General features: G+C 38.2%; 3 protein-coding genes across 8 annotated transcripts; 1 reads left to right on the top strand and 2 right to left on the bottom strand.

Annotated features, from left to right (window-relative positions):
* Window positions 1–855: 855 nt before the first annotated feature.
* Window positions 856–3,090, top strand: fkbp1aa (FKBP prolyl isomerase 1Aa). Of its 2 annotated transcripts, none has more exons than XM_082188845.1 (5): window positions 856–1,011; window positions 1,207–1,254; window positions 1,918–2,030; window positions 2,260–2,409; window positions 2,741–3,090. In XM_082188845.1, the coding sequence occupies exons 1-4, from the start codon at window positions 975–977 to the stop codon at window positions 2,386–2,388; spliced, it is 327 nt and encodes a 108-aa protein (XP_082044971.1). In that variant the 5' UTR covers window positions 856–974; the 3' UTR covers window positions 2,389–2,409; window positions 2,741–3,090. The 2 variants fall into 2 exon arrangements, with proteins under 2 accessions (XP_082044971.1, XP_082044970.1); XM_082188844.1 differs by having other exon boundaries at window positions 857–1,011; window positions 2,260–2,434.
* Window positions 2,928–15,057, bottom strand: snpha (syntaphilin a). Of its 5 annotated transcripts, none has more exons than XM_082188748.1 (6): window positions 14,804–15,057; window positions 9,548–12,456; window positions 9,309–9,411; window positions 8,978–9,103; window positions 7,416–7,565; window positions 2,928–6,363 (listed from the first exon to the last, which is right to left on the bottom strand). In XM_082188748.1, exons 3-6 carry the CDS (start codon window positions 9,350–9,352, stop codon window positions 5,079–5,081), a joined length of 1,605 nt encoding a protein of 534 aa, XP_082044874.1. In that variant the 5' UTR covers window positions 9,353–9,411; window positions 9,548–12,456; window positions 14,804–15,057; the 3' UTR covers window positions 2,928–5,078. The 5 variants fall into 5 exon arrangements, with proteins under 5 accessions (XP_082044874.1, XP_082044871.1, XP_082044873.1 ...); XM_082188745.1 differs by having other exon boundaries at window positions 8,978–9,106; window positions 14,804–15,056; XM_082188747.1 differs by having other exon boundaries at window positions 8,978–9,106; window positions 9,548–9,732; window positions 14,804–15,056.
* Window positions 15,058–16,084: 1,027 nt separating this feature from the next.
* rad21l1 (RAD21 cohesin complex component like 1) lies at window positions 16,085–27,203 on the bottom strand. Its single transcript, XM_082188957.1, has 13 exons — window positions 26,908–27,203; window positions 26,639–26,768; window positions 26,451–26,550; window positions 26,245–26,348; window positions 26,064–26,159; window positions 24,783–24,881; window positions 23,607–23,729; window positions 22,574–22,803; window positions 22,352–22,448; window positions 21,611–21,759; window positions 21,314–21,421; window positions 20,165–20,239; window positions 16,085–16,814 (listed from the first exon to the last, which is right to left on the bottom strand). Exons 1-13 carry the CDS (start codon window positions 27,088–27,090, stop codon window positions 16,626–16,628), a joined length of 1,683 nt encoding a protein of 560 aa, XP_082045083.1. The 5' UTR covers window positions 27,091–27,203; the 3' UTR covers window positions 16,085–16,625.
* Window positions 27,204–27,988: the final 785 nt, after the last annotated feature.

Raw genomic sequence — 27,988 nt, 5'->3', positions numbered from 1 at the left:
TACTGAGAAACACAGTGGCAGTGTTTTGAACGAATCGGTTGAGTAAATTGATTCATATGGACAGTCAACGTTAACCTGCAAAAAGAGTAACTGAAAATGCCTCACTAATGCAGGCTTGTCTGGAACACGCAAACTCATAGCACACTTTCATAATTAAAATATACTTTAAAAGCTGAGGGAAACTAAATTAATACTGCCGTTTGTGATCTTCTTCTCACTATGTGGCGATAAAGAAGCGACAAAAAGCGATGAAATGACGTTACCTGTTGTAACCCGGTTGTAACAGGTGTATAGCCTACTGTGGGCGGAGTTGGATAAGCTATTACAAATTTTAATTAAATATCAGCACTCGTCTTGTGTACACTGTTGTGTAATGAAAAATTAAATGAAAATACACATACAGCAGTAAATGTATTTGAGTTTCATTACACTTAGCTAATGTTGAGCCTTTTCCAAATCAATTCTGAGGAGAACACACAACTACCAAATTAATATCAAAGTCCCTTTTAAGTTATTCTATAGTCTTTGTTAATATTGTTATGCTCCTGATGTAGACTAAATCAAGGGTGATGATGGTTTCGTATGATGCCATAGGGTAGCCTACTTAAATAGGTAGGCCTATACTTATGATGTCAGGTAGGGTTATGATTTTAAAATATGACCTTACATGTTTATATCAGTTACGTGTTACTACTTTTGTTAAATAATCACTACGTTTTAAATACCTTATTTGTGTTGGCTAATACCAAGTTAGCATTTTCATTGTAATGGTATTATTATGGTTGGAACAGTGTGGTGACCGCGGTGAGATTGATGGACGTACAGATGTAGAGCGCTGTTCGGTGTTCGGCCGCTGGGGGCGCTAATGCGCGAGTGTGGCGCAGACAGGGGGTTTTCTGCCCTCAATCACAATTACTGAATTACTGAAGCGCATTTTGTGTGCAGAGCTTCAGGAGTCAAAACAAGCAGCCAGGATGGGAGTCGAGGTTGAAACCATTACTCCTGGAGACGGTAAAAGGCATCATCACATCGACCATTCAAAAACCACAATGCTTAAAAATATATCAAATGAATCAAATTTTAAATCGATTTATTCTGCCTGTTTTTGGCATCACGGGCGTTAGCCTGCTAGCTAGCCACTAACCTCTTCCCACAGGATTTGACGGGCAAATCTAATCGTTTTCTCTTCTTGTTTCGGATTTTTAGGAAGTACTTTCCCTAAAAAAGGACAGACCTGTGTCGTGCACTACGTGGGTAAGTTGACAAGTGATCGTGTTGATGAATCCCTGAAGGGTGTTAGCCAGCATTAGCTCTTAGCCGCATTGACAATAGATACTTTCGCATCCGCGATCCGCTAAAGGCTTAACATTTTTACTATTTTTATGGGCCCTAATATTTACCACGTCTTTGATCGTTCCTTATACTGAAAACTCTTAAATGCGACTTTTTAACAGCGCTGGATTTGGGAACCGTGGCCTGTTTTTGCGGATATACGGTGGCTTTATTACCGTCATTTACGATGAGATGGGCTGTGTTAAAAATAGCGGGCAGTCCAGTCAGAAAACCGTTTTAGGAGATTCGGTCTGAACATCACATTCGAGCGTTTTGAACGTTTTTCATTTTCTCCAGCTTTGGTGCTAAAAAAAAAAATGCTGCAATTCGAATCGGTTCGATATGCTTTTCAAAATGCTTCGATTCGAACGCGCCCTTATGTCATAAATATTTAGATTCGAACGAGCTGTGTGCGCTCATTGGGTTGTTTTGTTGAATGCTAATTGTTGCGAATAAATAACAGCCATGAAAAGCTTTTAATTTTAGACGTTTACATTCTAAATGAATCATGATTTGGGGTGTTGAACGTATGTTTTCTTTGCATGATTCATACGTTTTAAATATTACATTTTTTTTCTCTCTCAGGCTCCCTGACAGATGGACGCAAGTTCGACTCTTCCCGGGACCGGGGAAAGCCTTTCAAATTCAAAATTGGCAAACAGGAAGTGATCCGTGGTTGGGATGAGGGAGTAGCCCAGGTAAATGCTCATTCTTCCTGAAATCAAAATGGATTTGATTTGCTATATAAATCTGCCAGACCTATATTAAGTCTGTTTATAAAGTAGGTCTCTGTGCCTTTTTCTTCATCAGACAAATACACATGTCTTGTAGGGTTTTGATAACAAACCCATGTCACTTATTTAACCTCCATTCATTGTTTCGTACTGAACCTAATTTGGCCAAACGACCTTTTCCCCCTTGTACCAGATGAGTGTCGGGCAGCGTGCCAAGCTGACTTGCACTCCGGACTTTGCTTATGGGAGCAAGGGGCACCCGGGCATCATTCCTCCCAATGCCACCCTCGTATTCGATGTGGAGCTGATTGGCTTGGAATAAAGCCCCCACAATTGGACTCAGGTTATTCCCTATTCATTCTTTCAGGGTATGTGCAAAGTTTTCCACATTTTTATTTCGAGTTAATTTGTTATTGTTGCTCAGTTTTTAAAACACTTAATGAATGCATAATAAATGAAAAACATCTTGTAGTCAGTTCATCCAGTTGCATCAGGCATGGATGACTTTAATAACTAACAGATAATCTTTAAAGGAGATTATTCTAGTCTTGGTCTTAACTGTCCTGTAGAGTTTATTTAACAGGCTCTTCGATTAAACCCTTGTAATCGTATTTGTGGCCTTTGAGGAACACGGTTCAGTTGTTTAATAAACCTCTCTCTTTGTTTTCTTCCAGGTCAACCTTTTTAAGGAACATTGCTCCATGCATGTGATCCTCAAAAGGGGTAGTGTTAATAGCGATACCACTTAGCTTAGCTCTGTTTTGCATTTGTATATTTTGTTGCCTTTTTATTTCTTTTTTCTGCTTGACATAATCACTGGTATACTCTCAATCATTGGAAGTTCACTAAGACACAAGTTTATTTTCTTTTTTTTCCCCTTCTCTCTTTTTATATTTGATTTCTGTGTTGTAAACGCGATCACAGCAACAGGGTTTTGGCTGAGCTGGTAATAAGTACTCTGGTGGGGAAATCTGGTTAAGTATAAAACAAACTACTTGAAAATAAATTGTTTATAAAACATTAAGCTGGTCTCTGATGTGTTATTTGGAAACTGGAATGGTGTGTTTGCAGGTGCATCATAATCATGTCAAATATGACAATAATTGGCAGAACATTTTGTAAGTCATTTGGTGCCCATCTCTGATATTGTGGATTTTGTGCTGGAAGCCCCACCCACAGTAAAACCTCATTTGTCTAAATCCCAATCCACGTAACCGTTAAACGTTAATTATTTTGTCACAGCATTCTAAAAAAAAATAAAAATTAGCACAACAGAAGCAGTGTCATTTTAATGAAACACTTTTATTGTCAAGGTGCAATTGAACCAAACAATCCAAATGTACAATTAGGCTCGAGTGTTGATGGGCTCTGTCTAAATACACAATCACACTTTGCAACGTTGCTGTTCAAATCAGCATGAGTTGTTTATTCAAATGTCTACTTGAAATATAATCTATATGTTTATTGATAGTTAACTATGAGGAATTCTTGTGCTAACATGCGTTCTAAGCCCTTACAATAATCTACTGGAATGCCAAGATTACTCTGTTTTGTTCTTTTGTTTTACTTCAAATAAACCGAAGACTTTGTTTTACAAATGCATGAATTAGTTACATAATTGCATTACTGAAATCTGGATGCATGCAATAGTTAGACTCATTGGTTTTGAAGCGATGCATTAATCAAAAAAATCAAAAAACAAGACATTTTATGACAGTAAATGTACGTTTTCAACTATTGTTATTTATAAACCTTTGTGTTTCTAATGAATGAATGTTTTGGCATGGGTTTTGACTAATTTAGCATCCTCTCTAGTACTATTCACCTGAGTTCCACCTGAGACTGAGTTTAAAAGAACTGAAAATCTTCCACCCAACAACAGATTAATAAAGTCATCTTAGGTCATCACCTTCCATTGCTTTATCAATACAATTTGGCATTTTTAGCAAATAAGCTATGATACAATTCAAATAATTCCATAAATATTATGCAAATGCGCCGACAAGCAGTTTCAAAATTCCTTTTGCTCATATATGAAGAAGCACAGTTGTGCAACTGATAAAACATAACTTCAGTAGAAAAGTCAAGAATGACGTCAGAGTAGTGATCCACAAAACACCACATTAGTTTAGGCATTTTTATGTGAATGAGTGAAGCATGTTTTTTAGAGATCCAAACAGTTTCTGGATACATATTGCTTTATGTGTTCATATTTTATGAAATAAGATGGACTGGCACAATGGTTGCTTAGCAACAGGTATGTAAAGGTTTCAAATTTGAAAGCCTAGCCCTGCTAATTTGTTTGAGCTATAAGCTTGAAATGTTCTCTTTCATGAAGAACAAATTGCACCCATGTCTATATGACCTACCTAAAGTTACAAGATTTCCTGTAAATGGGCCTCATTCATGAAACAAGAGCAGAATGAATTCAGTTCGATAGAACAGTTTACATAAGAATATTTCAAATTATTTACACTAATGTCAGTGAGTAAATATCATATCACTAAAATCCCATAGGGGGGGATGTTGCACATTTTCTGAAACTGACAGTGATGATGGACCACGGTCAATATTTCAGTAGTACAATTTTCATTGGATGAACAGAATAAAAATAACTCTTAAGGCATTTAATTATTATTATTTTTAAATCTGTGCTTAAAAGGCCTAAACTTCTGTACATTGTGTATCTTGGACTCTGGTCATTGCTGTTTGCAGCTACTTCTGACTGTGTACTGCCTGTTGAGTTTCAGCCAGGAAAGGGAGGAAATAAAGCAGATAAGAGAACCAGAAGGAAAAGGAAAACAAATGGTGGAAATGAGCCTTGAAACTTCAGAGTGTCCGTGCAAATTAGGGCCACATTCCCTCAATCTTTGTCTCAAAAACGCATTTGAACCAAGAACAGATTTACTGGTTCATCTTGGTTCAAAGATATTACCAACTGGGAGGTCAAGGACAAAGAGTTCACACAAGGTCCAGTTAAAAGTTTTTGATGGTACTGTAATGTTAAAGTTATCAGATAGGTGTCGCGTTTCCTGTTCCCGAGGGCCCGCGACCACAGCCACTGCCAACCCGTCTGAGAGAGTGTAGCGCGACGGCACAGCATCCGCGCAACAGGGAGCTCATGTTGTACATCGGCATGCCTTCATTCCGTGGCCCTCGGCAAAGCCACGCCAGTGTCGGAACTACGGGGACGGCCACCGCTAGGAGGTCGATCAGGAAATAGCGGCTCCAGTGGCTCCTCTGAGGGGGGGTTGATTCTTCATCCTCCCCCTCTCCATCTTCATCATTGACTTTTACTACCGTTGTTTCCAGTGGCGGCAGCTCGAGAGGTGGTAACGCTCTGGGACACGGTTGCTGAACCTGTGGCTTGGTCAGCACTGTTGGTGTCACTGTTGATGATGTAAATTCAACTGTGCTGTCTAGCGGTAAAGTTTCTGTGATGTAAGACATCTGAGCAGGTGAAGTAGTGGCCGAGGATGGCGAAAACACCAGCGGCTCAGCTAAAGTGACGTCTGGTGCGCACGTTGCTGAAGTGATGACGCTCAATTCCTCTCCTCTGCCCTCTTCGGAGATCCAGGTTATGGTGGGGCTACAGGCCTGCGACCGGTACCCTGGCCTGTCACTCACTTCGGATGCACTAGGGGGTGCTGTTGGAGGAGGAGGAGGTGGTGCTTCCTCCTGTGGGAGGTGCAGAAACAGATGGTGGTGTGGGAGGTAGGCATGTGGACCACAGCTACAGTTGTTATTAACAGCATGACAGGACCGGCTAACAGGCAGCATCGTCTCTCCGCTACACAATCTCTCGCAGGTTGATGATCGCGACAAAGTGGAGCATAGCGTTGCGTGAGGGACTTGTTCAGACAGTAAAGCTGCTTCCAGAAGTAGATGAGTACGTCCGTCACCTCTCGGTAACGTCATTGCCCCTCTGTTGGCGGGAATGTAGCGATCAGAACATACATTTCCATTGCGGTCTGTAGCGCCAGGTGACGCATCACTGCTCAGCCTGGTGAAGGTGGCGCTGCGACTCATGGTGTGGGCCGGAGAGCAGCCACAAGACCTTGATGCCCCAAACCGATGGCTTATCCTACCGACACCTAGACCTTCAGACTTGCAGTCCTGTTGATCTGCCTCGGTCCCCAGGTTGGACCTAACTGTGTCAACAGCCTCCTGAAGCTGCCGGATCTCCTTCCGGGCCTTTTTTAGGGCCAGCTGAGCCTCTACGCGATGACATTCCTCCTCTATCCAGTCCTCCTGCATCCTAGTCAGCTGAATCCGTAACTCCTCGACCTCAGAGTCTCTGCCGTGGTACAAAAAGAACAAGGGCATAGTAATAAATCTAATGCTGCATTCAAAATTGCAGATGGTTTAGTATTACTACATTTGGTTTGAAACTTACTTTGTGTCCATTAAAAAAGTATGTTCTATGTAGTATGAGTTTGGGTAGTATGAATACAATCAGGATGTACTACAGCTGTCATGTGACCACTGTCATGTGGCGTCAGTTGCGGTGCTTCACTGTCATTCACAACTGCTCTCCTATGGCCTTGTGGGATAATAAAGTCTTCATCCGATTTAAACTTTAGAATCTCGCAAGAAGTAGTTGGTTATTCAGGTACTTTTCGTATAGTAGGGAAGTAGGCATATTCTGACAGTGGGTAGGTTCCGCTATATATATACTGTATAAGAGAATTACTGAATTATCGTATCGATATGTGTGTGTGTGTGTGTGTGTGTCAAGTCAAGTCACCTTCATTTATATAGCGCTTTTAACAATATATATTGTTTCAAAGCAGCTTTACAGTGATAATAGGAAATTAAAGTAACAGAGATTGTTTAGGCTTTACAGTAGCTCTAGAATAAAGTTATTGTCCAGCTAAAGTTAGTTTTGATTGATTCACTTCCGTCGCAAAGATCATTAGTTATTAACTTAGTGCTAACATGACCCTGTTCTAACAGAAAACCCTTAATGCAATCCGGCCGCTCATTTGAGCTTGTGTGTGTGTGTGTGTGTGTGTGTACTTATTTAACCTACATTGTGAGGACCAAATTTTCCCACAAGGAAAATGGATTAGTAAACATACTAAAGGAAGGTTATCTGAAAATTTAAAAATGAAGAACATTTCTGTGATGGGTAGATTTAGGGTTAGGGTTAGTTTATGGGGATAGAATATACGGTTTGTAAAGTATAAAAACACATTATGCCTATGGAGAGTCCTCACAAAGATAGCTAAACTGTTTGTGTGTGTGTGTGTGCACATGAATGATTAACAGGACATGATCTTGTACTGCTAGAATGACAGGAAGCTGTAAAACTCCACTGACACGTTGACAGATAGAAGCCGTACTAACCGGTCCTGAAGCCTCTCCACATTTTCCTTCAGCCGAGCTCGTAAGTGACGAATACACACTTCCTTCTGCTGCAGTGGGGTGAGGTACTGCTCAGGAGCTGGTGGACGGATCCCGTGATTCTCACTACAGGTCGCATACTTCGCCTGCCTTCTGGTTTAGAAAGCAAGGAATAATATTTCATTGTGATTAATCTCATAATTATAAAATATTTAACATGTTAACGGTACAAATAAAACTAAATAACAGGTCCAAGTGTAATTATTAGGCTCTGTAAATGGTGTGACATTTAGGCAACAATGATTTTTTTTTTACCCGTCTCACTTGGCCAAAAAGCAACAGATTCTATATTTCTCTATTTCTACTGAAGAGAAAATTAAGGAAGCTCTAAGAGGTCATGCATTGTACTTTTTTCTTTCTTGTGATCTCGAAATAAAATAGCTATTTTCTCAAAGTATCGACATAACAAAAGTTGTTTTCTTTTGATCACACCTTTTTACCATGTACTCAACATAATAGCATGTTGTTTTTTATTGTACTAGGGGCAGCAAAAGCTTGGCGCAATCCTTAAGCATCATCTGTGAACAAATAGTTTTTTACTTTGATCAGGGATTCACTCGAGCTGAAATAGCTCTACATCGGTGAGTGACTGGCAACTTCCACATTCATGTTGTACATCTGAGAAGCTGTCCGGTCTACAGTTTTATTGTCGAAGACAATATAGTGACGCTAAATATGTGGTCAGTTTTATTGCCAGCCAGTCCATCTGTACAACGTGCAATTTGTAATGGCAATGGGGAAGACATAATGTGCATGGCAAAACCAGTCCCACTCACAAGTTAATTTAATTAAAGATAAAATTACATTGCAAGTCAATTGCAAATGAGATCTACAGAGGAAGAGATTTTCGGAGAATGGTTAGAGAGTCAGACTGGTAACCCGAAGGTTGCAGGTTTGATCCTCAATACGGGCAGGAAATGACTGAGATGCCCTTGAGCAAGTCACCGAACCCCCAATCGCTCTCTGGGCGCCGCAGCAAAAACGGCTGCCCACTGCTGCCAGCTCTTGTATGTGTGTGTCCACGGTTTGCAGTGTGTGTGTTGACTACTCCTAATGTGTGCACTTACTGCACTAAATTGGATGGGTTAAATGCAGAGGACAAATTCTGAGTATGGGTTACCATACATGTCACTTTTATGGTGCTTTTTTGTCCTTTTTTGTAGCATAAAAGCCCCAGTCCCCATTCACTTTCACATAGAAAAGAGCAGCTTGTACATTCTACAAAATATCTCCTTCTGTGTTCTACAGAGGAAATGTAGAAGTCATGAGGGACATGAGGGAAAGTAAATTAAGAAATAAAATTTTTTGGGTGAACTATTCCAACATGCACAATCACATCAGTATTTCTGTATTTCAGAAGTAACCAGACTTATAAACGGATATAGAGTCATGTCTGTTTCATTAATTCTATTTTTGTACTGTACTTTTTGCCACCATACAAAATCTGGAACACGACCCTAGTGGAAGACAAATCTAATCTGCCTTCGAGTGTGTGCGCCGCTCACCGTGGTGTGGCTGGGTTGGAGCGTGGTACAGTATTGCTCTCTGTGCACTTGCAGGATGCTGCTGAGTAACTGCTGCGGACAGTCGAGTCCCCAAGCGAGTGTCGAGTGCTGCTTGGGGCAGCAGGCCTTCTATGACACACACACACACACACACAGAGAGACAGTGACAGCTGAGCTCTGACGTCCATTTCAAACATGCTGTCGCAGTGAAACTGGATGTGTTTTTGAAGGAATTCACACTACTGGTGCTTAATGAACATATCACATCATAATAATCAGAAAACTATCGATATGTTTGAATATGCATGATGAACAAGGCGGATAGCATTACCTGCGGGAACCAGCAGATGGTCTTCGGTTCACGGGGATGGACATGGGTAAGGACTGGGACCTTGTAACGGCACAATTACAAGGATTCTTCAGGACAGATCTCTCTAAAACACACACACACCACAGAATATGAAATACAGTCAGTACCAAACAGATGAGACAGGATATTGGTCTCTTGGACAGGGATCTTTTTAGTGGAATACAAAATGTTCAGATTATATTTTTAAAATAGTTACTGACCTTGACATACATGAGGGGCTCCTCTCTCTATGATATCATTTCCTGAATAAAATGTTTTTTAATGTGTGTTTCTGCATGTGGGCTGCACCACATGATTCTGATTAACTGAAACGCGATGGGCGCCGCCATGTTAGTTTGAGAATCACATCTGTCGGATTTACATCACGTAAATTCATCCACTTCTCCTGAAATACATGAAAGTGGCTGATGAACTGGGAGAAGAATAGAGCAAACTTTATAGTTAGCTATATGTGTATCTGATATGAATAAAACACGTCGTCAAATTTTAGTTGAAAGTATTATTATTGCCGCTTCCATAGACATAAGTGTGCATTTAACAGACTAACGTTTTTTGTTTTTTGCTAGTACTTATGTGTATTTAAATGTCTGAAACCTATAATAAACATTATGTGGTTGAAATCACTGAATAGTTGTGATATATGACAGGCGTTGAGCGCGTCCATCTCAAGACTCAGTGCCAGTCAAAGCGGGAAACCACATTTGAATTTAGTAGTTGAACATGTGACGCACTGAACGCTCTAATCACATTGGTGTGATCGTACGCGCCAAAGTGTTAATGGAATATTGGAGTTTATAATAAATGATTTATCCGTGCACATCAGCAAATTCATGTGTCCTCTTAATCTTTACTCAAAATAACTTCCCCTCCCTCTTGCAGCGACATCTCTTCTCTGATGATGGGTTTACTGGCTTGAGGGCAGGACAACCTGTCACTCACATGAGATCCACCAATAGCAAACCACAACCATCCAATCAATTGCCGATGGACAAAATCAAGTGCCGCCCGACATTTGTTCTTGTTCGAGAGGCCGTTTCACTCCGATATATGTCACAATAGGGAAGAATAAACCATCGCAACTTCTGTTTCATGCTTTTTAAATGTATACACTATCGTTCAAAAGTTTGGGGTTAGAAAGATCTCTTATACTCACCATGGCTGATTTATTTGACAAAAATACAGTAAAAACTGTAATATTTTGAAATTTTATTACAATTTAAAATGTCTATTTTAATACATTTTAAATGTAATTTATTCCGGTGATGGTAAAGCTGAATGTTCAGCATCATTACTCCAGTCTTCAGTGTCACATGATCCTTCAGAAATCATTCTAATATGCTGATTTGCTGCTCAAGAAACATTTCTGATTATTATCAATGTTGGAAACAGTTGTGCTTTTTCATATGTTGTGGAAATGGTGATACTTTTTTCAGGAATCTTTGATGAATAGAAAGTTCAATGAACAGCATTTATTAAAGCATTTAATAAATGAAACTCTTTTGTAATAATATAAATGTCTTTAAGATCACTAAATTCAAGGCTTTTGGTCATACCTAGGATATCCAGAACCACCAAAGGAGGGAGAGCATTTTCACATTTGGCTCCAAAACTCTGGAATAGTCTTCCTGATACTGTTCGTTGCTCAGACTCGCTCTCCCAGTTTAAAACTAGATTAAAGTCGCATCTCTTCAGCCAGGCATTCATATAATCCCACAGTTCAAACTACAATCCGGCCTCTAGCTCATAAATGCCAGAGGAGAACTGGCCCCCGACTGAGCCTGGGTTCTCCCAAGGTTTTTTTTCTCCATTAGGTCACCTGATGGAGTTTTAGGACACCATTAGGTCACTTGATGGAGTTTTTCGGTTCCTTGCCACTGTTGCCTTTGGCTTGCTCAGTTGGGGATATTTTGGGGATATTTAATTAAATTTTATCAATCAATAAATTCCTCTTGAAACAAACTTTGTTGTATTATTTTAATTTAATACTGTGAAGCTGCTTTGATACAATCTGTATTGTGAAAAGCGCTATACAAATAAACTTGACTTGACTTGACTTTACTGTCACTTTTGAAAAAAAATAGTGAATGTATATTTTTCTTCAAAACAATTAAAGATTATGCTAAACTATATGAGTTAAGTTTTTGTATCAAGAATTTTGTTGTTTTAATGAGGCTTTTTTCTTCATTATGATATTAGGACAGTTTATCACCCAGACAATTTTGACTTTATTCCCCCATACCAATACTATAATTAATTTTAATTAATAGATACATATTCATTGATAAAAAATATGTACATCATAGAATAGCCGTATTTAGGTCGCTGTATGTATGAATTACATTATGTATTTTTCATTCACCCAAAAGCAAAATGTTCATGCTGTTATTTTCCAAACACAAAAAACACGATATATGACATTCTGAAGCCGCACCCTTTTTGTGCTCCACCGTCGAAAGCTAGTCATTAGAGTTTAGAATAACACAAAAGGTGAGTAAATGATGACATCATTTTGACATTTTTGGCTGAACTATAAGTTGCTGTGGCCATTTGATAGCCACAAACACAAGTGTTTTTTAGGAGACTGTAACCTTGCATCGCACTACAAAACCAAATCCACAAAGACACATGCCAGACAATATTAGATTCTCAAGATGCTGAACACAATCCAACAGAGAGCATTTCATCCTGGATGCCACATGACTCACAAGACAATCAATGCTTATGTAAACCAAACATTCAGAACAATACACAAAATGAACTAGACAAAGGCACTCACACATATATACAGCGGACAGATTCTTTCACACTTTGCACTGAGCTATTCACACATTGACAGAAACGTTGATTGTGGTGATATGGTGACATGAGTGACAAGTGTGTGTGTGGGTGTGGACATAACACTGGATGTCATGATTGAAAATCTAGTGTGAACAATAAGATTCATGTGCTTCTAGATTATTTTTAGGCATATTCGATGAATGTTCTCAGAATACTCAACTGTCCAAGAATCTCCTGTCATCCATAAATGTGATAATAGTAGTGGACCCTTTGTAAGCAGTTTTGCTAGATGTTTGGATTGGACTGATTCTGCATCTCTGCACATTGTGGACTGAAAAAAAAACATTTTTCAATGACAAATAAAGTGATTCGCTGAGAAGTTTGCACTGTCGTCAGCAAAGAATTCTGTATGATTACATTTCCTGACACTGTTTTTAAAAATAAACCCCTTCACAATAAATAAGCAGAATGTGTATGATATCAGTATATTTAGCCCCTGAGCATCTGTCAGACAACAGGGTTCAGTTCAGGACAGTGTACAACATCAGGTCTGCACTATGATTAACATTGACACAGACACATACACAATATCTGGAGACTATGAATCCATATGTTCCAAAACCAGCCTGAACCATCAAATCCATCTTTACCATCCTAAACAAACCCCCTCAAACCACTTCCTGTTGCTCACTTTCATTTCTGCTCTAGTTTGATTTTCCTCATTTCTTATGTTACTGTGTTTGTGTTGCATTCATCATTCTAAATCTAAATATACTGTATACTGGAGTCTGAGACTACATTGTAAATCAGGGACTTCCTTTATTTAAACCTGTAAATAAACAGAACATTACAGAATTTTGAAAACATTACAAGAAATGATATAATGTATTATTAATATAAAATATTTCTGCACTACTAATAGATGACTAAACAAAGTAAATCTGCGGGTTTATTGAATGAGACATTATTTGTGACACTTGAGACACAAAACGTGATGCTAAAACCACCAGCATCGACACTGTTATTGAACTGAACTGAATCAAAATTGAACTGAATTGAGCTGAATAATGACACTATTGTGTCTATTTGCTTTACAGCTAAATTTGAATTCTCTTATATTTGATTGGTTTCCATATTGACTTATTTTCTTGATAATACTGTAAAGCTGCTTTGAAATAATCTGTATTGTATAAAGCCCTATAGAAATAAAAGGGACTTGGCGTTGATTGTCCACATAGGCGGATGTTTTTTGGAACGTCTTAAATCTAAATTCATGGCCAAATGTTTTGCTGACAATATGTGTATTGGAAAAACACATTACAAAAATACACATTAGCATTTTCACTAGTGGTACTATTAGTGTAAGAAATTAGCATTTTAAGGGGCAATATTTGGTCCTTTTAATTCATTTTCAGCGTTTTATTTCATATATATATATATATATATATATATATATATATATATATATATATATATATATATATATATATATATATATTATGTGAAATTACAAGATCTCCACTATATTGGAGAGCCCAATCCCTAACAATATTCTAAAATTTACTGAAGACTAAATAAAAACCTCTTCTATTGTTTCATTATTTCTCAATCCCTCCATGTTCCAGTTTGTGCTATTCTGAATATCTGAAACTTTGTATTGCGAGCACTTCTTGTGTTACTGCCTCCTTAAGATGAATTGGCAAATCGCTTTGGATAAAAGTGTCTGCTAAATGAAGAAATGTAAAATGAAATGTCATATACTTCAATTGAATCAATCAATTGAAATGCATTTTCAATTCAAACAACTATGTCTGTTGCCAAATCAACATTAAATACAAAAGTCCCTGTAAATAATGCCCAAGATCAATGACACAGTAAACGCTCAGCTAAAATACAGCTTAAACAACGGTCTCGTCTTTCTGTTTAATCACAGTAATATTCGAATGCTGTCAGTCAAGTTTTGGAGCTCCATCCAATGTTTTTAGGGCTGATTTAACTTTCATTTGACATTACTACACATTCAACAACACTTGCCTCTGAACAATATCTGACCGCCACAGGTCACTCTGGTGTCTGCAGAGTCTCTAAGCCTATGGCCACATAGGACTACAGTAAAAATAATATTAATATAAATAAAAGTTTTTTAAAAAGGCATTTTTTTTCTAACCTTATTTTAAATATCTGAGACATATCCCTGCAGTGTACTGCAATATATAGTAACAAAAGCCCAGATTTAAACATTTAAAAATATATATTATATACAAAAAATTTAAATAGAAATTTTCATTGATGCACAACTTCCATGGTTTCAGGACCCGCGGTGGGGGCGGGGCGTGATGACGTCACCAGCCTCCATATGTTGCAGGTAAATCGTCTCTATGTAAAGGGCACAAGCGGTCTTACGTAACAGTATATGATATCAGCAGAATACTCTCCGCCTGTCTGAGACTGAAACGCAGCGCTGCAACAGTGCGTCGGTGGTTTCGCAGGGCACAAAACTATATTAGGCTGGAGAACAAGCTTAGTCTAAACTGTTTTATGCTGAGAAACGCACTTATGATACACACATCATTATGATGATGAACATCAAGCCTTCCATCATAACATTACAGACGAGTTTTTGAAAGTCGAGAGAATTAGTGACACAGAAGAGTAAGACCGGGTTGAACGTGACTTACATCCTCTGCTGTTCCGTCTCCCATTCCCAGTGAAGTTTGTTCATGGATGTTGTTGTCTGTCATTTCGCCCGGGTCGGGTCGGTTGATGATGGACTGATGGATGCTGCTGATGAGAGCGCGCGCACGAGACCTGCGCAAGCACAAACGACGCATTTGCGTGACGCTGCAACGGTGTTTCTTAAAGGGGCAGGAAACGAAAGTTAAAAAAGGATAACAATTATCTGGTCGCAGAGAAGCAGGGAATCTTCCGATCTGGACTTCAAGCTTTTTGTGTAGTTATTGTGCGCACATATCTCTCTTTAGTCGTTTCGAACCTTTAAAACATTAGTTAACCCCAGTGGTGATTGCTTTAAGACAGCAGCTTAAAATGTAATTAAACTCTTCATGATTAAATGCAGCTTATTGCCGTTCGTCAGTGGGAAAGGCTTGTACCACTGATTTTGTTGGATAAAGTTCAAAACAGAAGATACACATGCCTATGTGTTTTTTGAGGATCCTCATGGAAACACCAGGCATTCATGGCTCGTATATAGAATTGGGAAAAAACATATTCAGAGGCCCAAACTGAGCAACATAATTGTACTGGTGCTGATATTTTATAAGGCCAAAAAGTAAGATGAAATTCTTATAGCTTGTAATGTAAATCAATGAGATCTTTATAACAGTATAGCAGAGTACTATATAAATATCAGTTATGTACAATGATTATTGAGAGATGAACAAATAAACGTTCCTCATAAGACTAATGTATCGTATTTTTTTATCATAATTTCTCCATTAAAAAAATAACGTATGGATAATCAAGAAAACCAAAGTTTCTTCAGTCCAGTAAATGTTCATCTTCGAATATTAGGGACAATATAAAATATATTCCTTCATTTGCTTTATAAAAATCGGTAAGATTCCACAGCAAAAAGACACATGAACCACGACCTAAAGTGGGACGTTGTTAGTATAATTGTAAAAGCCTTTTACTTGAAGGCATGCAGTAGATTGTGTACAACAGATTTTCAGCAAAGTTTTGATCATGTTGATAATTTAGAGGCCTTAAATTCATTTATTAAATATGATACAGTAGGCTTTATAGGGTTAAGTGTGCATGCAGTGAACACTACTATCCAGTAATGCTCAGAGAGCTGCAGAGACAGATAAGATTAGAGTCGTATCTACTTTTATATGATGATATTTTTCTCTGCTAAACTTCTCCTTTAGTGTTTGTGAAAGTATGTCATAGTTTGTAACAACATGAGTAAGAGTAAAGGATTTCGTTTTTCCTTTTAGTTTTGCAATATTTATTTAATTTACACATCTAATGGTTTATAAGGATTCGGTGAAAAGAAAATACAGATCAAAAATAACCAACACAGAGCAGAATTGTTTTTAAAACATAACTATTACTACATTAAACTGTAGGAAGAAAAGACTAATAACTATTCATGCTCGACTTTCAAGCCATTGCAACTCACTTTTCAATAATGAACAAATATTGGTCAATTTACTCAGATCATTAAATTGGTTAAACTGAAACAATCAAATTAATGATCATTTGATGCAGACAATTCACTGTGCTGCTTTACAGTACGATTTAGCCAGCTCATATAGATCTGAGAACAATATATTATATATTACAAACAGTATAACACTATGCAGATGCATTTCATTGTTTTTAGCACATGGATTCATAACATATTGTTTAAATCTTTAAAAAAACAGAAATTCATCAAATTTGTTTCCATCCAAGAACATGAATGACACAAAAACAAAGCCCTTTAACGAGTTAAAGCCTCATGTTTTCCCCTCCATTGCTTCATGGCTATCTGTTCTAGGGGGAGTGAAAGAGAGGCCCAGGTGTGGCGATGATGTCACTGTAAGGGGCGCTCTGGTGCAGGTCGAGAAGTTGTTGTTTCTTTAACACCAGCAAGCAGAAAAACATGGCTGCCACGTATGAACGACTTCTGCTCTCACATAAAGCATGAAGACTGTACACGGCATTGAGAGAAGAGTCTTGTTTCTGAAGAGAAAGGAGAAGTTAGTGCAAGTTCAAACCTAAAACATGCATATATCCACTATATATACATTATCAAGTATCCAAATTATATAGTGACTTTCAGAAGGGTCAGCCTTTTTGAAAGGAATCTTTATAGATTTTTTTTTTGGAGAGCGATGATCAAATATAAGAAGGTTAAGGTTAGAATTGTTGCATTATTCCAAATAAATAGATTAAGATCCACAAATAAATGTAAAGAGTTTCACAAATAAATAAAGTGAGATTTGCAAATAATTTTTTATTTTTTTTACAAATGTGTTTTATGTCACAAACACAACTCTGCCTGACATTTATTTGTGAACCGCTTTCTGTGCATTAACGGTCACATTGAGCTGATGTGTAAAGCCCTACCGTGATTGGTTGTAGCGAGAACGTGCTACGATTGGTCAGCTCAATGTGGCCGTTATCTGATTGGCTTGAGTAAATGGTGGGTGGAGTCCACTTATTTGTGGATTTGTCTGCACATCGACGCTAGAAGTGTTTAAAAATCCACAGATGCGTGGACTTACAAATGTGTGCAGCGATTTACAAATGCACAAGAAGCGAATCACAAATAAATGCCAGGCAGAGTTGTGTTTGTAACAAAACACATTTGTAAAAAAAAAAAAAATTATTTGCAAATCTCATTTTATTTATTTGTGAATTTTATCATTTTTGTGAAACTCTTTATTTGCGGATCTTAATCTATTTATTTGTGAATTTGATCAATTTTTGTGAATCTCTTTACATTTGTTTGTGAAATCTATCTATTTCTATCTATCAATCTATTTATTTGGAATAATGCAACAATTCTAACCCCATAATCAAATGTTAACTTGCACAACCCAAAAGGTGTCCAGTTTTCCTTAAATCTTTTTATACAGAGATTTAAACCTAATGGTATTCAATACACTAGAAATATTCAAGTCCAAAAAATTATTAATTATGATTGAATAAATATTATTATAATATATTCAATGTACAATCCTAAAAGAGAGCACTAAAGCAGCATACCATTGATATAGTTCCCACCATCCACTTAGAGAGAAAAAACCATAAAAAAACATCTACTTAAATATAAAAAAAAACATATAAATGTTTTTAGGGAACAAATCATAACATAATATACAATTCTACAAATCCAGTGATTGGTTGTTCTTCCACCACAGATGTCACTGTATCAACCAAGTATCTTGATATAACGACTTTATAGACCTTATGCGCCAGAGAAACGCGGGCGCCACCATCTTTAGAATATTGTCTTTGAACTTCCGTTTTTGCGGTCGCTCTGTATATTTCTATGGCATTGCTGTCCAGGAGTAATTAGCTTATGAAGTGGATTTACTTAATGTAAAGTTAACGAAAGTTATCATGAGGATTTTAATGTTGATTGGAAAGCAGATGTCTTTACAAATGTCAGTAGACCGGGAAGATTTAAAACGAGCCGTTCATTCATAAATACACAAGATTGCTGTGAAAATACAGACCGGAAGTCAAAAGACAAACGAGCGCAGCGCTGAAAAGGGGCGGGGCTACATAAGGTCTATAGGCAGGCTGGTTCACCCCAACTCCCACAAGCTGCTGGAACTAGTGCTTTCAGACAAACCCTGCCATGTTTGTGTGTTACATACATCCGACAGTCAGTGAACAGTGGTCTGTGGATGTGTCATCTTGAGACAACATACTGTGAAATTAATCACCATGTCTCTTGGACCACACAAGATCTTTAAGTAATACAAACTACACAGTCCTACACAGATTATATTTCATATTATCCTATTCAGAACATATTTCATATATAGTGAAGTGCTTCAACGCGGCCTGGCGTTTCTACTGTGAACAGAGTGTCATATTAATGGCAGTGTGTGTGATTGAGTTTATGTCCTTAAGCCTACTGTTCTCATCAGCACCCATACATTTAATTTCTCATTCTCTTAATTCTTCACTCCAAAATCCTCATCTACAGCTTTTGATTCAGGGCTCCAGACTAACTTTTCCACTGGTTGCACTGGTGCTACCAACTTTCTCAGTTGGTCGCACCGGCATATGATTTGGTCGCATTTAAAAAAAAAAAATTCTACATGACATTTGCTACAATCAATGCATGCTGATGAATAGGGGTCTTAATCTGCATACCCTAGTTTTGCACTGGTGTAAAAAGACTGACAGTGACACAAGACCTCATGTTAGCTAAATGTTTTAATCTTTTAACTATCAAATAAAAAAAACTCTCAAAAGAACTATTGACTATTGAATAACTATTGTATAATAATATAACTATTGAAAAACTAAACTACTTCATGTATGTTCTTTAATGTTTGATTATAATTTTACTGTCTTCACACCTGTTTTGTCTCCTTGGTTGCGAATAAATGGTTCAAATTTAAATTTTATTAAAACATTTAAAATTTTATATTTTTTGATTTTTTATAAAATGTCAACTTTAGTAACACATTGCAATTGAATTCAGAGGGGCCAGCTCTTTCCTTGGAAGAAAACCACTTTCATTGTGCAGTTTAATAGACTCAATCTTAAATTGCGTAGACCCCGTAACAAATTTGGAATGACCTGCAATGGATGGGCCACACTGTTTACAGTACAAACACTGCATGGCATTAGCCTCCTATCGCAACCACGGGTTCTGTCTCTAAGCCATTGCTGCTGGACAGTCTCTAAGCCAGTGCCTTTTCTTTTTCCTTTGCTCACTCGGTTCCTCCCTGTCCGCACCTGTGCTCTGATCATCATCAGTTGTGTCTGTGTGCTGGCTCATTGGCTCGTCCTTTCCACCAGCATCCTTGACCTCCACACTTAGTTTTTTTGAAAGTATTCAGTAATTGACCTTTTAATTTTTATATGACTTAATTCCTGAATTCCTAATTGGCGCGTTTCACCATCAGTGTGCAATGTCACGTGTACGTTCGTTAATAAATAAACTGCAAGTGTCTTGCGGAAGAACATTGTAGCCGGAGCTACTTCTCTCCGTTAATGTCTATGGCGAGTCACGCAGGCACTGGGCAACTCCGCAGCCGAGCCGACCCCGGGATAAAATAGTCAGAATATAAACACTTATTATAGGCGTACCGTAGTGATTCAGGATAAGTCAAAAACACGGTTTGGAAAATGGATTCATGATGTACTCGTTCATTTTGAACATAAGTTAGGGACTGCAGCAGCTGCTGATACAACGGCGTTCTGTTGCGCATGCGTGAATTGAACGCCACACACGAGTAGTACATGACCATGCACTAGCACAAATGCGACCACATAAAATTTTAACTCGCACATTCTCAAAAAATGTTGGCTTTCCATTTTGGAACCCTGTGATTGTTTCTTACTTTGAGGGCCTGAAGGAGGTCATGTGCCCGACTGGTCAGTCTCTTATCCTCCACATCCTGGCTGTTCAGAGCTGACTGCAGACAAAAAGTAAGAGGTCAAAAGTTCTGCAGGCACACACACACACACACACACACACACACACACACACACACACACACACACACACACACACACACACACACACACACACACACACACACACACACACACACACACACACACACACACAGCAACTCTCTACTGTAAAAGTGTTATCCTTTCATGTGTTTTTTCAATAACATTACTGATGATATAAAAAAAATTATATTACATTCAAGATAAACATCATTTCATGGGGGAAAAAAATCTCTGATGGCTGCTTTAATTTAATCAAAAATACAGTAAAAACTGTAATATTTCGAAATATTAGTCTTCAGTGTCACGTGATCCTTCAGAAATCCTTCTAATATGCTGATTTGGTGCTCAAGAAACATTTGAAATGTTATTATCAGTGCTGAAAACAGTTGTGCTGCTTAATATTTCTGTGGAAACCACACTTTTTTTCAGAATTCTTTGATAAATAGAAAGTTCAAAAGAACAGCATGTATTTGAAATAGAAATCTTTAGAAACATTATAAAAGTCTTTACTGTCATGTTTGATTTAATGCATCCTTGCTGAATAAAAGTATTATTTTCTTTAAAATATATATATATATATATTTTTTATGGGCATTCCTACATACGTTCTATGAAATATGTGAAGTTACAACATTTGAACAACAACAACCAAAGTAAAATTTTAATCGCTCGCCGGGAGGATAGACTTACAAAAATGGAAATGCTTGCATGTTATGACTATAATAGTGTCCTGATATATTTAAAGGGCACAGGTATATGTGACATGTATTATAATGGGTTTATGTGAAAATTGTTTTAAGTTAACCTAATTTAGAAGATGTAATTTTTTTAAAGCCTAATAAATGTTAAAATGGACAGCTTTCATTTATACAGTAATGTTGAATGATTATAATGGGGGGATGGGGGGGGGGGGGGGGGGGTGGATTGTGACATAAATGACAAAAAATTCGGGAAAAAGTTAATAATCAGTACACGTGGCCGTGTAGAAGAGACAAACTGTGTTTTGGGTGTGGTTGAGTGTTTAGCACCACCTGTGTCCGTGTCACCAGTGGGGTTTCCCTCGTCTCTACAGATGAATGACCAAACATGGAGATCTCAGAGACAGGCTCTGGATACGACACCTCCATCCTACTCAGTTCCTGTGAACAAAAGGGTGAAAGATGGTCAAAAGTTGTTTTCAGAGGTGGAGCTCTATTATGATGAAAGATTATGAACTTGCATTAATGAATCATTCAAAATAAGACCAAGAACTTGAATAAAAAAAATAAACAGGGTCTGTGACTTCTTGAATTTTGACTTCTTGAAGTCAGTGCAAGTGTAGTTCTTACACTGGTGGTGTTCCAGGAAGGACGAGGTTCTGGATGAATGACAGAAGTTTCTACAGTAGTGTTTGCATTATCTGCTTGATCCTGTCCAACAGACTCTTGCAGCAAACTCCAGTCTTCCGGCACCGGCTCAGCAGTGTTGTCCCAGACCGCTACAGGTATACACACAGTAATAAGGATTAGCTGAGATTTCACCTTCATGCCATTCTAAACTTACTTTCTTCCATGGAGCACAACAACATTTTGCACAATGTGCAGACTTACAATACAAGTCATTATTCCCTGAATATCTTGCTCTCCCTGTGTGCTCGCAACCTACAAGAAAGGCTTTGAGAAGGCAGTCATATGCAGTCATATGACTTCTGAAGACTTGGAATAAAATAAATTTCAATATTCAAGTCAATTTCACTAAGAGACTTTCTGCTACCATGACACAGCAGCTGTTAAAGGGATAGTTTGCCCAAAAATGAAAATTGTGTGATCATTTACCCACCTTCATGTCATTCCAAACCTGTAAGACTTACTTAAGTGTTTTTCTTTTTTCTTTCTTGTCTAGTCAATGGAAGTAGATGGTCACAAAAACTGTGAACATTCTTCAAAATATCTTCTTTTATGTTTCACAGAAGAAAGAAAGTCATGCTTTGGAACGACATGAGGGTGAGTAAATTATTATTTAATTATTTATTGGCAAACTAAGTCAAACTCATCAACTCTGTTTCTGTCTGAAGCAATGCGATTTCCTACCCTCTCTAGTTTGCTCTCTCATCTCCTCGGGGTCAGCCTGCTGTCTCGCTCCTCCCTTCAAGCCCTGTCTCCTAGGTGATGTGTCACAAGGGAACAGCTAGAGGAAATAGAGGGAGAGGAAGCTTTCCTATGATGCACTGCCTTAATGCTACACTGAGAGTATAATGACAGCTGTGCACTTCAGCTGAGCTTTGCTGCCATTTCTGAATGGGTGTGCAATACCTGCTTTAAGTCAGGGTGTAAGATTGGAAGGCAAAAACTCGAGAAGAGCTGCTTCACCCCTCCATTCTCCCTCCACTCCATGAGCTGTCGAGTGGGCGGGGCTATCTCCAACGGGGTTAAAAGGTCAGAGGAGTCAGCCAGTTGAACTCTGATGGCATCGTCAGTTAGTTCCTTTGACCGGTCAATGACCAGCTTCCTCTTCCTCGTCATTCTTTTCCTTGTTGGAGATGCTGAACACATGTTTGAACTTTCCATTAGTCTGATGTGAATTACAATTATTAGCAAATTTGTGACCATGCCTAGATTCAGAATGGAATACTAGCGTACTCATTATTGAGCAGTATGTATTATATAATGCTAAAATTAGCCAGTGGAAACATTTAAAACTCACTAAGTTACATGCTTAATGCAGTGAGGGGTTTTTAGTTGCCATCACAAATTTCTAATATTATGCAAAACTGTGGTTTATATTACTCTGTCTGGTTGCATACTACACCTTTTGGCAAACATAGCAGGTCATCGTGATATTCCTTGAACATAGGAAATCTACATGTGTACACACTGCAGCAGCTGATTCATTGCCATGATCTGGCCTACAAAACTTACAATGAATATTTCTATTCTTGGTTGTCAACAGCACCCTCAAGTGGCTAGATGAGACCAGTTAAAACCCCAACCATAAAGGGATTTTTCACCCAAAAATGAAAATCATTTACTCACTCCTGTGCCATTTCAAACCTGTGTGACTTTCAGTCTTCTGCAGAACACAAAAAAATATATTTCTAAATAATGTTGGTAACCAAACAGTTTTGGTGACCATTGACTTCCATTGCATGGACACAAAATATCTTCCTTTATGTTCCACAAAAGAAAGCAAGTCATATAGATTAGTAAGGACATGAGGTTGAGTAAATGATGACAGAATTTTGGGTGAACTTTTACTTTAACAGTTCAAAAGTGAACAAGGTCAACCAATTTGAAGCAAAGGTAAATACTACTGCTCATAATATTCTCCAGAGGAGTTAACACTCACGTGTGACAGCAACAGGTGCAAGAGTGAAACCTTCCTCTGCATTTACCAAGAAAGTGGTCTCAGTCAAGGCTGGACTGCTCCTACCCTTTAAACAGGAAAGTCCTGGTTTCACAGACTCCGGCTCTTTAAGAGAATGACACAGTGGTAAATGTTCATGTAGGAACAGAAGGAAAATTGCTCGATTGATCAATGTTAAAATTGTTACTGTACACCCAAATAACCAATCAGATATTATATTATAATCAGGTCAGCTATTAAAGTGCCCCTATTATGGATTTTTGAAAATGATCTTTCATGTTAAGCATGGAGCAAGATTTGTTTTACCAACGTTTATGTAACATCAGTCATTCAAGTTAGAGCTCGGCTAATGTATGCACTGTTATTGATACAGTTTCCACGTGTTCACCGCAATTAATTAGAAAAGTACCACGGAAATAAATGTATGAGAAAATGAAACCTTTTTTTGACCTTTGAAGCATGTAAACCTGTTGTAGGAGACTCCAAAACAACATTAGAAATAGCATAATAGGGGCCCTTGAAACAAGTAAAGCACATACTATACACCTAAATGTGTTAGTTATTACATTTCGTTTTAAATGGATAACTATATTGTATGGCGGAATACCATAGCAAGTGCTTGGAAGCACTTCGACTTCGGCGCAGTAATATCTTCACTCGTGAAAAATCCTCTCACCGGCCCCCGCTCCCTCTAGTGAAGATATTACTGCGCCGAAGTCGAAGTGCTTCCAAGCACTTGCTATGGTATTCCGCCATACAATATAGTTATCCATTTTACACGCTTAGAAAAGCGCAACGTTTTGTTTTGTGTCACCGTCCTAGGTCGAGTTACACTACGCGAGTAACTGTATTTAAATAGGGAAAACGTGGAGATGTTTGGTAGCTTCTCTGCTTGGCCCATATTGAATGAACTGGACTAAGCTAAGTGCTAACAAAGTTTCGCCGCAAGACAGCGATTTAGTGCACTCACTGAGACGAGAGAGGTATGTATCAACTCGTCTTAGTTAAGGGAATAACATAGTTTAATATGAAAAAACGGTGAAGTAACCCTTTAAGATAAGCCATGAACAACAACATGGCTGCTGGCTCATCTCTTTCAAAGGGTAACATATAATATAATATAATGCAAATACTTAAAACAAAAAGTAGCATCATTACCTGCACTGACAGCAGTTGGAGGAGGTGTAGCTGGTAATTCAAGAGTGTCCTCACACAAATCCGGCATCAGAGCATCCTCAGTATTACTTGCTATAAAATCTTGACAGTCCACAAACAAAGAGAAGGAAACAAATATTGAACTCAGAGAAGTGGGATGGTGATGAGGCTATATTAAGGTTTTTAATAAAGACAAAAATTAGGCAAATGTGTTTGTACAAAATCAAATGTACCCAAATGCACAAAAACGCAAGGGACTCGAATCCATGCTCAACACATAATGCCCACACTGAGCCATATAAGATTAGCCTGGAAATCCAGACCTAAATCTGAAAGATTAATGGTCTGGCATTGACTAATGAAACTCGGCCAGCTCGAGGGGCGGCACCAAGCATGCGTTTGAAAATCTCACTGCACGCAATTGGATAACACTACGACCAATCACAACAAACCCCATACGCTTAGCTACCAGCGGAGCTAACTGGTAGATTAGACTCTTGCCGTATCCGGTCGGCAAAACAGCAAAAACGCCCTTCTTGCAAAGGAACGATTCGAGCGCCGTCTTCTGTTCCTCTTTTAGATAAAAAGCCACGTCTAACTCGTTCATTGTAGCGGCCAAAGCCGTTTCAAACAACTGGTGTTCATCCATAGCCATCTTGCAATGTTTACTAATGACTTCGACGTCACAGCGCTGTCGTCTTCTGTTTAGCTCGCCTCTGGCCCGCCTATATCAGATAACCCGATGTGATTGGTGCAGCTCGGATACAAGGGCATATTTAATGAGCATCATTACTCGACGCCAGAGTAAACTCGCTGAGCAAATTCAACTTGTGCTCTCGCGAGAACTCTGGATTTCCAGGGTAATATGATGAGATAGTCACGTTTCCCAAACATGTTTAAAAATTAAAATAGTCAGTAGTCAATAGTATAAAAATAGCCCCTTCTCAAAAGTCACTTCTGGTGGTGAATAAATTATACAATTCACCTTTAAACCATACTTAAAACCCCCTTTTTTTTATGTAATAAAAAGGCATTTCAATAAATCCCAATTTTTTTTCCAACATTTAATTATTTGCTATCATTGCAGTAATCTCTATTACATTAATGGTAACTCTTGTCTTATACAGTATATTGTGTACGAAAAAATTCATTTGAAAAACATGCTGCATTACAAAAAAAAAGTAATTTCTGATTTCGTGTTACCTTTAAAAACAAAAAAAACTCTTTAATCTACTGACATTTCATTGGCATGTAAAGCATGAATATTAAGTGTGATGAACTCACCGATGAGGTCAACAGCCATTTCCTCGTCACCAAAGCAGTCGCCATGGACACTGAAACTCTGATCAAACAATCCTTGATAAGACTGGATTTCCTCCCCTTCTGAATAAATACAGAGACATGAATGGTTTTGCATGAACTATGTAAAATCTACTTTGTTTAATTGATAATTCAGAGTTGATACCTATTCCCTCAATGTTGAGAAAGTGGTTCCCAAAGTTCTCTTTGAGAGTAATATCTTCAGTGCGGCATTGATTCAAAGAGAAGTGGTCTACCACATCAATGGTCCTGGGTGAGACACAGAATGCCAAATAGGTCATAAAAACACTAGTACATCAGAATAAATGTGTCTGAAGAGCTGTGATCGAGTGCTGTAGATAAACACAATACTTGAGATCAGGAAGCTGAGTTTCAAAGTCAGTGAAGTCTTCCGGTAGAGTGATAGTTTTTAAGGTGGCCTCCATCGCATCACTGGGCAGGTCTGTCTGTCCTATGGACAAAAATGAAATATCATTAGAGTTGCAGTGCTCATCCAGTGCAGTGTTTACTCATTCACAGATCCAACAGGCTGCATTTACCTGGCCGGAAAGCCACTTTAATTTTGACCAACGCATCACTGCAGTCTGTGAGAAGGTATCTGGTCTTCTTCGAGTATATCCGGACGACTCCTAAAAGAAGGTGACCTGACGTTCGCAGACCAATTTTAATCTGGTAATGAATCACAGAGTTAGATCACACACACACAAGATTCTTATTTTACTTTTTCTAGTTTAGCTTTACACTTAATTCTAGCTTTATTAGTTAGCTGGTTAAGTGTCAATATTTGGATTAGCTAGGTGAATCTTGCCTGGGGGGATAGGATTTCCTTGATGGTGGCCTCCAGGTCACATTCAAACACATGTGCTTTGGTTATTTTCTTCTCCCAGTGGGCTGCAAGCCAGATCTTGGCTAGTGTGCCTCGTTTAGAGACGAAGAGTTGGGAATAAAACATCGTGATGTGTGCCGTGTCTGAGAAAATACACGTCGTCATGGGAGACCGTGAGTTGAAACTTATTGAGCTTATTTGCGTTTATGCCAAATATATATATATATAACTTTACATGTAGTCATTCATCAAACAGTAACATAAGAAATTCCCACAGTTTGTCAAAGTACAAAGGCCTAATGCTAGATTTGTTCATTTATTAGGCTCTGAGTTTGTCTAAAAACATATAGTAAGCTGCCGACCTAGACAGCCTTAATACAGGCACCGTTCAGATGTTTGAATTGTCTTCCAAAATGCTGACTAGATAGGCACCAAACATTGTGCTTTCGGGACGCGCCAATGACACCCGAGAATATTAACGTTACCTAGGTAGAGAGCTCGCTAGTTTTTGAGACACCATCTTGTGTACGGCTAACCAATTCAATAAACCTGGATTTGTGCCGTCTTTAGCAGCGGTTTCACCTCAGTATCCCGTAAAATGAGCTTTATTCTTTTAAAAATAAATAATTCTACTTCTAGTAACTGTAGGCCTACCTTTTGCCGCTCAACGTTCATCAACACTGAATCTATTTTTTCCCGCCCACTTCACGTGCGCTTTATTTACGTTACTTGTGCTGTGCATACACACAGTCTATGATGCTATGCGGGCCATCAAACTTTTGCCTTAATTTAACGTGTGTATGTCAGGTTACGCTATTATAGAATTATTATTTTTAATTTAGTTTAAATACCTATTTATTTGATTTGAATAGCCCATTAAACGTATTGAATAAAACATTCCAAAAAAGAATGTCCCCACTATTTCTTAAAGCGCGAGACACCTAATATCGTGCAAGGAGATGTGTAATTTTGAGGCAGTAATTGGGTCCGTTTTATATCAAATGTTAGTCTGCTGAGAAAATGATTTTAACCCTGTATGGGACATTGTCATTTATAAATGACG

This window comes from Leuciscus leuciscus, assembly GCF_965113295.1.
Source record: "Leuciscus leuciscus genome assembly, chromosome: 13".
NCBI lineage: Eukaryota > Metazoa > Chordata > Actinopteri > Cypriniformes > Leuciscidae > Leuciscus > Leuciscus leuciscus.
The sequence above is the reverse complement of the archived record's forward strand: the minus strand, read 5'-3'. Positions and strand labels throughout refer to the sequence as shown.